The sequence below is a fragment of the Pleurodeles waltl genome, chromosome 3_2, assembly GCF_031143425.1.
Source record: "Pleurodeles waltl isolate 20211129_DDA chromosome 3_2, aPleWal1.hap1.20221129, whole genome shotgun sequence".
Taxonomy (NCBI): Eukaryota; Metazoa; Chordata; class Amphibia; order Caudata; family Salamandridae; genus Pleurodeles; species Pleurodeles waltl.
In genome coordinates this window covers 214,914,728-214,927,296 of record NC_090441.1, presented here as the reverse complement: position 1 = coordinate 214,927,296, position 12,569 = coordinate 214,914,728, and the positions used below count along the sequence as shown (strand labels likewise).

Here is a 12,569-nt window from a genome sequence, read left to right as displayed (position 1 = left end):
ATACTGTGAGTACGTGTCCAGTGCTTGGGTCGCTCCATCCAGTGATACTGTGAGTACGTGTCCAGTGCTTGGGTCGCTCCATCCAGTGATACTGTGAGTACGTGTCCAGTGCTTGGGTGTCTCCATCCAGGGATACTCTGTGTACGTGTTCAATGCTTGGGTCGCTCCATCCAGGGATACTCTGTGTACGTGTTCAATGCTTGGGTCGCTCCATCCAGTGATACTGTGAGTACGTGTCCAGTGCTTGGGTCGCTCCATCCAGTGATACTGTGAGTACGTGTCCAGTGCTTGGGTCGCTCCATCCAGTGATACTGTGAGTACGTGTCCAGTGCTTGGGTGTCTCCATCCAGGGATACTCTGTGTACGTGTTCAATGCTTGGGTCGCTCCATCCAGGGATACTCTGTGTACGTGTTCAATGCTTGGGTCGCTCCATCCAGTGATACTGTGAGTACGTGTCCAGTGCTTGGGTCGCTCCATCCAGTGATACTCTGTGTACGTGTCCAGTGCTTGGGTCGCTCCATCCAGGGATACTCTGTGTACGTGTTCAATGCTTGGGTCGCTCCATCACGGGATACTCTGTGTACGTGTTCAATGCTTGGGTCGCTCCATCCAGTGATACTGTGAGTACGTGTCCAGTGCTTGGGTGTCTCCATCCAGTGATACTGTGAGTACGTGTCCAGTGCTTGGGTGTCTCCATCCAGTGATATTCTGTGTACTTGTCCAATGCTTGGGTTGCTCCATCCAGGGATACTCTGTGTACGTGTTCAATGCTTGGGTTGCTCCATCCAGGGATACTCTGTGTACGTGTTCAATGCTTGGGTCGCTCCATCACGGGATACTCTGTGTACGTGTTCAATGCTTGGGTCGCTCCATCCAGTGATACTCTGTGTACGTGTTCAATGCTTGGGTCGCTCCATCCAGGGATACTCTGTGTACGTGTTCAATGCTTGGGTCGCTCCATCCAGTGATACTGTGAGTACGTGTCCAGTGCTTGGGTCGCTCCATCCAGTGATACTGTGAGTACGTGTCCAGTGCTTGGGTCGCTCCATCCAGGGATACTGTGAGTACGTGTCCAGTGCTTGGGTCGCTCCATCCAGTGATACTGTGAGTACGTGTCCAGTGCTTGGGTCGCTCCATCCAGGGATACTGTGAGTACGTGTCCAGTGCTTGGGTCGCTCCATCCAGTGATACTGTGAGTACGTGTCCAGTGCTTGGGTCGCTCCATCCAGGGATACTCTGTGTACGTGTTCAATGCTTGGGTCGCTCCATCACGGGATACTCTGTGTACGTGTTCAATGCTTGGGTCGCTCCATCCAGTGATACTGTGAGTACGTGTCCAGTGCTTGGGTGTCTCCATCCAGTGATACTCTGTGTACGTGTTCAATGCTTGGGTCGCTCCATCACGGGATACTCTGTGTACGTGTTCAATGCTTGGGTCGCTCCATCCAGTGATACTGTGAGTACGTGTCCAGTGCTTGGGTCGCTCCATCCAGTGATACTGTGAGTACGTGTCCAGTGCTTGGGTCGCTCCATCCAGTGATATTCTGTGTACATGTCCAGTGCTTGGGTCGCTCCATCCAGTGATATTCTGTGTACTTGTCCAATGCTTGGGTTGCTCCATCCAGGGATACTCTGTGTACGTGTTCAATGCTTGGGTCGCTCCATCCAGGGATACTGTGAGTACGTGTCCATTGCTTGGGTCGCTCCATCCAGTGATACTGTGAGTACGTGTCCAGTGCTTGGGTCGCTCCATCACGGGATACTCTGTGTACGTGTCCAATGCTTGGGTTGCTCCATCCAGGGATACTCTGTGTACGTGTTCAATGCTTGGGTCGCTCCATCCAGGGATACTCTGTGTACGTGTTCAATGCTTGGGTCGCTCCATCCAGTGATACTGTGAGTACGTGTCCAGTGCTTGGGTGTCTCCATCCAGTCATACCTTGGGTATGGTGGCGATCGTCTTCCCTCCAGTTGTTTCACCCCGCACTATCTCCTTCTCAAGTCTCCGTTGGCTTTGTGTCATGTCATACAATGTTATCCTCGGTCGTTGGGAAGTTCTACCACACCCAGTGCATTGGCCTTTGAGCTGTATTCTATCACATACGGAGCACTTCATAACCCTCAGAAGGCCCCAAAGCGCTCTGATTTGCCTCAGGGCACTAGTACCCTTCACTGCCTGGATGTTAGATGAAGTTCAGGATAGGTGAGGTACACAAGAGTCCGATGTGCTTCAAACTTGGTGCAATGTAGGTCACTGCGCAGAAGCATGAGGAACTGATGAGTGACAAAAGAAACAGCCATGAAAACCTTTCATTTTAGGAGGACTCAATATCGTAAAGTTGACAATGCGTTAGGAGATGGCTCTTTTATTCTGTCCAAACCTATTCTATGCTTGGCTCTTATCTCTGCTGTCAGTGCTGCCGGTGGGGGCCACGGGTAGAAAGACCAAGGAAGAGAAAGATGGAAAACCTTCACAAGGGGGGTTCGGGATTCTGCAAGAGTGGGATGAGGGGCAGGGAGTGTCTAGTAGTGGATGAAAGAGGCATCAGCTGGTTTTACGACTGCGCGGCCTTGCTATTCCACTTGCCGACATATTTGTACACCGGCAGCAGGCTTCTGAGCAGCGCTTTCAGCACCGGAACTGTTCCTTTTACAAATTAACCATCGACAGCTATCCTCTTTCCAAGTTTGTTCTGTCCTCTGGTTGCTCCATACAATGACCACCCTCAGTCTTCATGTCACTCCATCTAGTGCTTTGCTCGTGATCATTTCTCGTTTCACGTTGTTCCATACAGTCTTGGCGTCTGTGCTTCGATAGTTCATCCAGTTCTGTCCACTGCTTCGATTTTAACATCCAGCGTTATCCAGTTCCCAAGACTCCTCTGTCCTCAGATTGTCTCTGTGTCATCCTTTCCTCTGCCCTTGGATCAGTCCCACAGTGCTGTCCTCCACCCTCGGTAGTTCCATCAAAAGTTATCCTCTTTCCAAGACCCTGCTCATTGCAAGTCATTTCATACATGCTGTCCCTGTGTCCTTTAGCAGTTTCCTCCAGTGCTTGTTTGGCCTTATGCCATTCTGTCCCAGACTGTCTTCTGCGCATAGCGGTTTCACTCAATGTCGACTCCAGCATTCTTCTGTCTTTGACTTGCGCGGTCTCTGTACATCGGCCATTCTATCCTCTGAAACTGGTAAAGTCTTTCCTGGGGTCCTCGGTCTGCAGTGCTTCCATCAAATGCCAACTTTTTCCATGACTCCTCCATCTTTGAACGCTTAAATCCAATGCAGTTAACTGTCCTGGGTCATTCATATGAAATGAGATGTTCCATCCTTCGATTATTCCATCGAATGTTGATGTCCGACCTTGCCTCATTCTATCTAATCATCTATCTCTCCTCGGGTTGTTCCATCCCATGCTCTCCTGTTCCTGAGATGCTGGTGTTCTAGAGTTATTTCATTCTGTTCTATCCCTTGGTCCTCGAATGGTTGTATCCAGCGCTTTTGTCTGATCTTATGTCATTGTATCTAGTGTCACTCTCTATCCTTAGTTAGTCCCTCAATTATAGGGGTGGGTGGAACCTGCGGAATTTCACTCTGTTGAATTCTGCAGCGTTTCCTAAAAACTCTGCAACATTCCGTGGAGTTCCCCAAGCGGACGAAAAGCATACGTTCCACTGATGTATAGCGCCAGGAGCTTGTTCCACGCTGAGAAATCAGCGTGAATACGACCATGCGGCACGGAAACGTCAAATGATGCCGTGGCTTGAGTTGGCTTTACTGCCACTTGACTAGATTTTCTACTAGAGTAGCAGCTTTCCCAACATGAATGGTTGCGGCTGCCCGCGCTGGGAAAATCTCACCAGGTGCCCTCCTACTGGCCAAAAATCACGCTAGGGGACACCAGCTCTCACTCGCCAACTTACTGCTGGCGAGCTGCGTTTGAGAAAAAAAACTTTATTACACAGTGGAATCTTGCCGGAACTCCACATTACATGTGTAACGCAGAGTGCCACAACGCTGTGCATTCTGCTGGCACAGCAGAGTTTATCGCTCCCCCTACTCAACTGATGCCCTCTTCCAAGGTCTTCGCTGTTGCTTTGTCATTACACCCCATGCTACTGTTTAGTGATCACATTCAATAGTGTTCTATCCACTTTCTTGACGATGTTTTATCCACCCCTATTGCTTTTCAAAGATTTCTCGTTACACTCCTGGACCTGAGGAAGACGAGAAGAGGACTGAACCTGCCGTCTGTGACCTGACAAAAGCCCTGAAGAACTGGACCCGCTCACTCTTGTATCCAGGACATAAAGTGGACCCCAAGAGTCAGAAGACTGATCTCTTGTTCAAGCTACAAGAGGCCTTTTGAGCAACTGCTCACCTGATCGGTGGCAACTGGACCCTTCTGTTGGTCTCCGACACCCTGTGAGTCCTTAAGTGCCTCCCGGTGGGCCTGGGGTGCTTTAGAAATGCACTGCTATGGTGGATTGCGACTTAAAGGACTAAAGTCAGAAGGTAACATCTTTGACAAGGATGAACCGGGTGGGTCAATCCCGTTCAGCATCAAATTGCGCCTAAGTCCTGGTGCAAAGTGACATTTGAACATCCTTGGCACTTTAAGCTTTTTGTCTCTATTCCTACTTAAAACTTTATAAAGTCATATTTTTGGTTCTTTTAATTCTTTTGTGTCATTTTGGTGTCATTTTATTTATTAAATGTCACTATTTTCTAATTTGGTTTGGGATTTTTATTGTTTTGCATTTTGACTTTATTACTGTTTCGGTTGTGCATAAATACTTTATACACTTTCTCGAAGTTAAACCTGTCTGCTTTGTGTTGAGCTCAGGTTAATATAGTGACTTTGAGGGGTCACGCCGACAAAGGCTGTGATTATTCCTTCAGGTGTGTAGCCATCAACACCAAATAATAATCCAATTTAGTACAGATGACAACAGCTGCCACAGAAGAGGGAGCTGGCGGTGACTAGATTGTGCCCCTTCTAGAAGTCTAGAGTGGCCTCTATACCCAGATGCGACAGGTCCAGAATGAGCTTGAGTTGAGGGAAGAGCCCGAAGATATCCCAAGAGAACTCGGTAGACATATCAATTCATTGCAAAGATTTGACTGCACTTCGGTCTTACTTCCACTCAACTTCAGGAAATGTTCCTGCAACAAGCAGGTGCGATCCGGTCCACGTGCGAGCAGGGCGATGCGATTGATGCTGAGAAGGGTCACAGCGCAATATCCACTGACCCCTGTCTCAACTCATCTATTTGTCCCAGCATCGCAGACTCTGTGCCACGCTGGACAGGACACTATCCTTCAGTGAATCCAAGCGATGATTTGCTTTGAAGCATTCCTGGGATTCCCAGTGCCTTCTGCGACAGAGTGGTGTAGTAACTGATGTTGAAATCCCATTGGACATTTACTGGTTTGCAGGAATCAGAGGAGGACTTCCTTATGACAACCATTTGTCAAATCCATGGCCACAGTCAATAAGGCTTTAATGTCCTGGAAGAACCACCTGTCAATGCTTCTGGGGTACCATTAATAACTCTGTGAGCAGAGACACCTGCGAAGCCTGAGATGGGTTTACTCTTCATCAGGCAAACTGCGTAACCTTCTGGCGAGCACAATCTTCTGCGAGGTTTGATGGAAACCAACTCGCTGCCTAGATGGTGAGCACACGGGGGATGTGTAGATTCTGAAACTCATTACAAGTAGTTCTTTCCTACAGCTGGGAGATCCACTTGAGATCTTGCCGTCCACATAAGGGAAGACCGAGGTTGAATAGAAGTGAAACCTTCTTTGCATGTGGGGTTTCTGCACTCCCTTGAGCTGTGACATTTGTCAAGTACTCAGACTAGTTCGATGCAGCACGTGGTGGAAGGACAATAGCCAAATGTCAAAGCGCCTGATGTCGGCTTTCACCCCTGAACCCCAGAATTACTTGACAATTTATTCTATTCAATATATAGATCTGGTCATTTGTACACTCGTGGTTACTTGAAGTGATGCAGCCTCGAATGAGAGTGATGGACTCTTCTAGCAGACAACAACCAACACACCTGTTAGACACAAAGGCCCTCATTACAACCCTGGCGGGCGGTGGAGGCCACCCGCCAAGGTTGAACTGCCAAGCTGCCACCTATGCGGCCGCAAACCCGCCAGCCACATTACAACATCCCCGCTCCGCCCGCCCAGCGGGATGTCGGCTGTAACATTGCAGCCGGCTCCTAATGAAGCCGGCGGTGTTGCGGCCGTGCAACAGTGAAAAGCAGGGTGGGGCTGTGCCTGGGGGCCCCTGCACTGCCCATGCCAAGTGCAGGGGCCCCCAGGGTCCCCACGACTCCCCTTCCCGCCAGCCTTTCCATGGCAGTCTCTACCGCTATGGACAGGCTGGCGGGAAGGGGAGTCATAATCCCTAGGGCAGCGCTGCCCTGGTGGATTATAACTGCCGGGACAACGATGGCAGAAAACCACCGGTCCCGGCGGTGTGACCGCGGCGGTATATGGCAAATTGTACCGCCAGCCTGTTGGCGGTACGATTGCCAAAACAACCCTGGCGGTCATAAGGGCCACAATCTATGTCACAATGCATGTGCTTATAGCGCATTGTTCCCCGGAATGTGCACTCTTGCTACTGCCACTAGCTTTAAGTAACGCAACACTAACTTTACTTGGGAAACAGAAGGGACTTTAATGGTCTCATGCATATCGTTAAGGCACAAGTGGGTTGAAGAGAAAAATGAAATTTGCTTCAGAACCTAGGGCTGAAGCAAAAAAGTGCAGTCCACCACTGGTGGGATTTGATGCTCCATGGGACAAAAAGCAACAAAGAACTTGAAGATGTAGAGGGTCTTGTAGGAATTTATGGAGAATGTTTATTCAGAAAAGAAATGTCTCAGATGAAAGCCCTTCACATTCATCCTAAGGCGCTCTAGAAGCCAGTGCAGGAGTTTGACGCCAGCAGACAAATGTTCATGTTCTTCAAGGCTCGTTAGAAGACAGGCAGCTAAGTTTTGTACTCTATGAAGCTCCTGCAGAAGGCAATAGGGGGCAATGTTGTACCCCTTTAGGCACCCCAGCAGCTACTCTAGGGAGGAAAAAAGCTCAACAGTAATATACTTTAGTTTCCCAAAATAAAAAAAGTGGACTTGCAACTAGACATTACTTGTGTGTCTAAGGAAGGATGTGACATATAATATATAACTTCCCAGAGTAAGAGAGGAACTAAAACAGGTATCATTTGAGTTCTTCGCATACTCCACGGGGCTAAGAGCTGCTGCCTGAGATAGATGCAAAGTTCAGGTACCACATGGAGGGCAGCCAAGGAGGGATGCAGGTTGTTTTCATCAGGATCAGGTCAATGAAAGGGAGGGGTGATTGACAAAATATAATCTTCATAATGCTAGTATTCTTCGCTTTTGGGCCCACCTAGCACCATCACCTTAGAAAGACAAGTCCCCTTTCCATCACTCACTCCTGACTCTACTGCTTTTCATTAACTAACATCCTTTCACTTTTGCCTACCCTGTACTAATATTTTTTTAAATACGTGGCCTCCCAGTTATTCCCACCCCTGAACACTATCCTATTCTGAAAGTAGATCACATCAAGGGTGGGCGGAATATTTTGGTCCGCCCATGGAATATTAGCAAGATTCTGCTACTTATTGCATGGCAGACTTTTTCTCCCACAAGGCTCCAGAAAATGCAGGCTAGTGAGCACGAGCGAGGTTTCTCATCCCATAGCAATATTTTCTAATGTAGGCGGTGGCGAGCAGTCATGGTCAGAGGGCTGCCGCCGGAGTAGATTTTGCTGCTACTTGAGAAGATTTTCTACTTAAGTGGCAGCAAAATCAACTCGAATGGCAGAGCAATCTTGCGCAACGCGGCGTGCCATTTGTGGTGGTTTTCAGCGCTGCTCACATTACCAGCGCTAATTGCAGCACCAGCAGTGCAAGCTACACGCTTTACGCTCATTGGTGGAAATCTGTGAAATCTCACTGAGTTTTTATGTAACTCCACGAAACCCCATAGAGTGTAAAACCGCGAGTTCTGCCCACCCCTAATCCTATCTCATTCATTTCCACAACACTTTCAAACTAAAGGTTTCCCATCACTCATTTATTTACATCCAACAGGACCATTTTCCAAAGACTTATCCTGAATCAAGAATTCTCAGTCACTATCTTCCCAAGATTTCCCTTCCCTCAATCCCACAAGTAACGCCTACTATCCCGACTTGTTCCAATATTTCTGCTGGGTAAGATTACGCTCCATTCACCCAACGCTGCCCTCCCATGGACGTGGTAGTGTTTTCGTCAAAGGCAACTAACACAATCATCTACCTCAGGCATGGTGTACTAGTGATTACACTCCGCACTCTTTTCCTAAACACACGTTCATCCAACCTTCCCATATTTGAAGACTTACAGTCACTTCCATTCTGCACTCTCACCTTCCGAAGAGGACTTCTCTCAAAGATAATTACCGAGCAACATCCTCTGTGGCTGTAACTTTCATCATCCATCTTCACTCAGTAATTATCTTCCAAAGAATGGGCTAATCAACTATTTAACCCCATCCCCACTACCGCCCGGTGGCTTTCAGCACAATGAGGTCCATGTGTCGTCCACTCCCAAAACCTTTCTTTGTACAAATCTGAGCTTCTCTCAGAGGTAGAAGCCACGCTCGTCCTTCAAGATGTTACCTGTCTGAGTACGAGTGCCACATGACTTTACTTCACCTCATCATCCCGACACCGCTACAGAAACCATAGCGTGCACTACGAGTGAACATATAAGACATCAAGGGCGTCCCACCTGTTGTACTCCAGCTGCTCCAGAGAGAAGATGTGTTTGTTGAAGTACTCCTGCAGCTTCTCGTTTGCATAGTTAATGTTAAACTGTTCAAAATGATTCACCTAGAAATGGACACAGAAACAAGAATGTGTGTTGAACGAGGAGCAGTAGCATTCTTGCAAATACAAAGGACCCGTATGTTAAAGGAAAAGTGGTGGCATTCATGTAAACAAAAAGGACCCATCTGTCAGAGAAGAAGCAGCAGCGTTCCTGTTTACAGAAAGGACCTGTATGTTAACAGAGGAGCAGCACCATTCTTGTAAACAGAAAGGACCAGTATGTTAACAGAGGAGCTGCACCATTCTTGTAAACAGAAAGGACCAGTATGTTAACAGAGGAGCTGCACCATTCTTGTAAACAGAAAGGACCAGTATGTTACCAGAGGAGCGGCACCATTCTTGTAAACAGAAAGGACCAGTATGTTAACAGAGGAGCAGCACCATTCTTGTAAACAGAAAGGACCTGTATGTTAACAGAGGAGCGGCACCATTCTTGTAAACAGAAAGGACCTGTATGTTAACAGAGGAGCGGCACCATTCTTGTAAACAGAAAGGACCTGTATGTTACCAGAGGAGCAGCACCATTCTTGTAAACAGAAGGGACCAATACATTAAAGTAATAAAGTAAGAGTGCTGCCATTCTGGTAAACAGAAAGGACCTGTATGTTAACAGAGGAGCGGCACCATTCTTGTAAACAGAAAGGACCAGTATGTTAACAGAGGAGCGGCACCATTCTTGTAAACAGAAAGGACCAGTACGTTAAAGTAATAAAGTAAGAGTGCTGCCATTCTGGTAAACAGAAAGGACCTGTATGTTAACAGAGGAGCGGCACCATTCTTGTAAACAGAAAGGACCTGTATGTTAACAGAGGAGCGGCACCATTCTTGTAAACAGAAAGGACCTGTATGTTAACAGAGGAGCAGCACCATTCTTGTAAACAGAAGGGACCAGTACATTAAAGTAATAAAGTAAGAGTGCTGCCATTCTGGTAAACAGAAAGGACCTGTATGTTAACAGAGGAGCGGCACCATTCTTGTAAACAGAAAGGACCTGTATGTTAACAGAGGAGCCGCACCATTCTTGTAAACAGAAAGGACCTGTATGTTACCAAAGGAGCGGCACCCATTCTTGTAAACAGAAAGGGCCTGTATGTTAACAGAGGAGCGGCACCATTCTTGTAAACAGAAAGGACCAGTATGTTAACAGAGGAGCGGCACCATTCTTGTAAACAGAAGGGACCAATACATTAAAGTAATAAAGTAAGAGTGCTGCCATTCTGGTAAACAGAAAGGACCAGTATGTTAACAGAGGAGCTGCACCATTCTTGTAAACAGAAAGGACCAGTATGTTAACAGAGGAGCTGCACCATTCTTGTAAACAGAAAGGACCAGTATGTTAACAGAGGAGCGGCACCATTCTTGTAAACAGAAAGGACCAGTATGTTAACAGAGGAGCTGCACCATTCTTGTAAACAGAAAGGACCTGTATGTTAACAGAGGAGCGGCACCATTCTTGTAAACAGAAAGGACCAGTATGTTAACAGAGGAGCAGCACCATTCTTGTAAACAGAAAGGACCAGTATGTTAATAGAGGAGCGGCACCATTCTTGTAAACAGAAAGGACCTGTATGTTAACAGAGGAGCGGCACCATTCTTGTAAACAGAAAGGACCAGTATGTTAACAGAGGAGCGGCACCATTCTTGTAAACAGAAAGGACCAGTATGTTAACAGAGGAGCGGCACCATTCTTGTAAACAGAAGGGACCAATACATTAAAGTAATAAAGTAAGAGTGCTGCCATTCTGGTAAACAGAAAGGACCTGTATGTTAACAGAGGAGCGGCACCATTCTTGTAAACAGAAAGGACCTGTATGTTAACAGAGGAGCGGCACCATTCTTGTAAACAGAAAGGACCTGTATGTTAACAGAGGAGCGGCACCATTCTTGTAAACAGAAAGGACCTGTATGTTAACAGAGGAGCGGCACCATTCTTGTAAACAGAAGGGACCAATACATTAAAGTAATAAAGTAAGAGTGCTGCCATTCTGGTAAACAGAAAGGACCTGTATGTTAACAGAGGAGCGGCACCATTCTTGTAAACAGCAAGGACCAGTATGTTAACAGAGGAGCGGCACCATTCTTGTAAACAGAAAGGACCTGTATGTTACCAGAGGAGCGGCACCCATTCTTGTAAACAGAAAGGACCAGTATGTTAACAGAGGAGCGGCACCATTCTTGTAAACAGAAGGGACCAATACATTAAAGTAAAAAAGTAAGAGTGCTGCCATTCTGGTAAACAGAAAGGACCTGTATGTTAACAGAGGAGCGGCACCATTCTTGTAAACAGAAAGGACCTGTATGTTAACAGAGGAGCGGCACCATTCTTGTAAACAGAAAGGACCTGTATGTTAACAGAGGAGCCGCACCATTCTTGTAAACAGAAAGGACCTGTATGTTACCAAAGGAGCGGCACCATTCTTGTAAACAGAAAGGGCCTGTATGTTAACAGAGGAGCGGCACCATTCTTGTAAACAGAAGGGACCAATACATTAAAGTAATAAAGTAAGAGTGCTGCCATTCTGGTAAACAGAAAGGACCAGTATGTTAACAGAGGAGCTGCACCATTCTTGTAAACAGAAAGGACCAGTATGTTAACAGAGGAGCTGCACCATTCTTGTAAACAGAAAGGACCTGTATGTTAACAGAGGAGCGGCACCATTCTTGTAAACAGAAAGGACCAGTATGTTAACAGAGGAGTGGCACCATTCTTGTAAACAGAAAGGACCAGTATGTTAACAGAGGAGTGGCACCATTCTTGTAAACAGAAAGGACCAGTATGTTAACAGAGGAGCTGCACCATTCTTGTAAACAGAAAGGACCTGTATGTTAACAGAGGAGCGGCACCATTCTTGTAAACAGAAAGGACCAGTATGTTAACAGAGGAGCGGCACCATTCTTGTAAACAGAAAGGACCAGTATGTTAACAGAGGAGCGGCACCATTCTTGTAAACAGAAAGGACCTGTATGTTAACAGAGGAGCGGCACCATTCTTGTAAACAGAAAGGACCAGTATGTTAACAGAGGAGCGGCACCATTCTTGTAAACAGAAAGGACCAGTATGTTAACAGAGGAGCGGCACCATTCTTGTAAACAGAAGGGACCAATACATTAAAGTAATAAAGTAAGAGTGCTGCCATTCTGGTAAACAGAAAGGACCTGTATGTTAACAGAGGAGCGGCACCATTCTTGTAAACAGAAAGGACCTGTATGTTAACAGAGGAGCGGCACCATTCTTGTAAACAGAAAGGACCAGTATGTTAACAGAGGAGCGGCACCATTCTTGTAAACAGAAAGGACCAGTATGTTAACAGAGGAGCGGCACCATTCTTGTAAACAGAAGGGACCAATACATTAAAGTAATAAAGTAAGAGTGCTGCCATTCTGGTAAACAGAAAGGACCTGTATGTTAACAGAGGAGCGGCACCATTCTTGTAAACAGAAAGGACCAGTATGTTAACAGAGGAGCGGCACCATTCTTGTAAACAGAAGGGACCAATACATTAAAGTAATAAAGTAAGAGTGCTGCCATTCTGGTAAACAGAAAGGACCTGTATGTTAACAGAGGAGCGGCACCATTCTTGTAAACAGAAAGGACCTGTATGTTAACAGAGGAGCGGCACCATTCTTGTAAACAGAAAGGACCAGT

At 46.8% G+C, this 12,569-nt stretch overlaps 1 protein-coding gene across 1 annotated transcript in view; it reads right to left on the bottom strand.

Moving 5' to 3' along the window:
- The window catches only part of LOC138286710 (unconventional myosin-X-like), a 483,148-nt gene that overhangs the window by 210,538 nt on the left and 260,041 nt on the right, over positions 1–12,569 (bottom strand). The window contains exon 13 of the mRNA XM_069227214.1: positions 8,826–8,926. Coding sequence (XP_069083315.1) covers positions 8,826–8,926 — 101 coding nt within the window. The remainder of the gene's footprint in view (positions 1–8,825; positions 8,927–12,569) is intronic.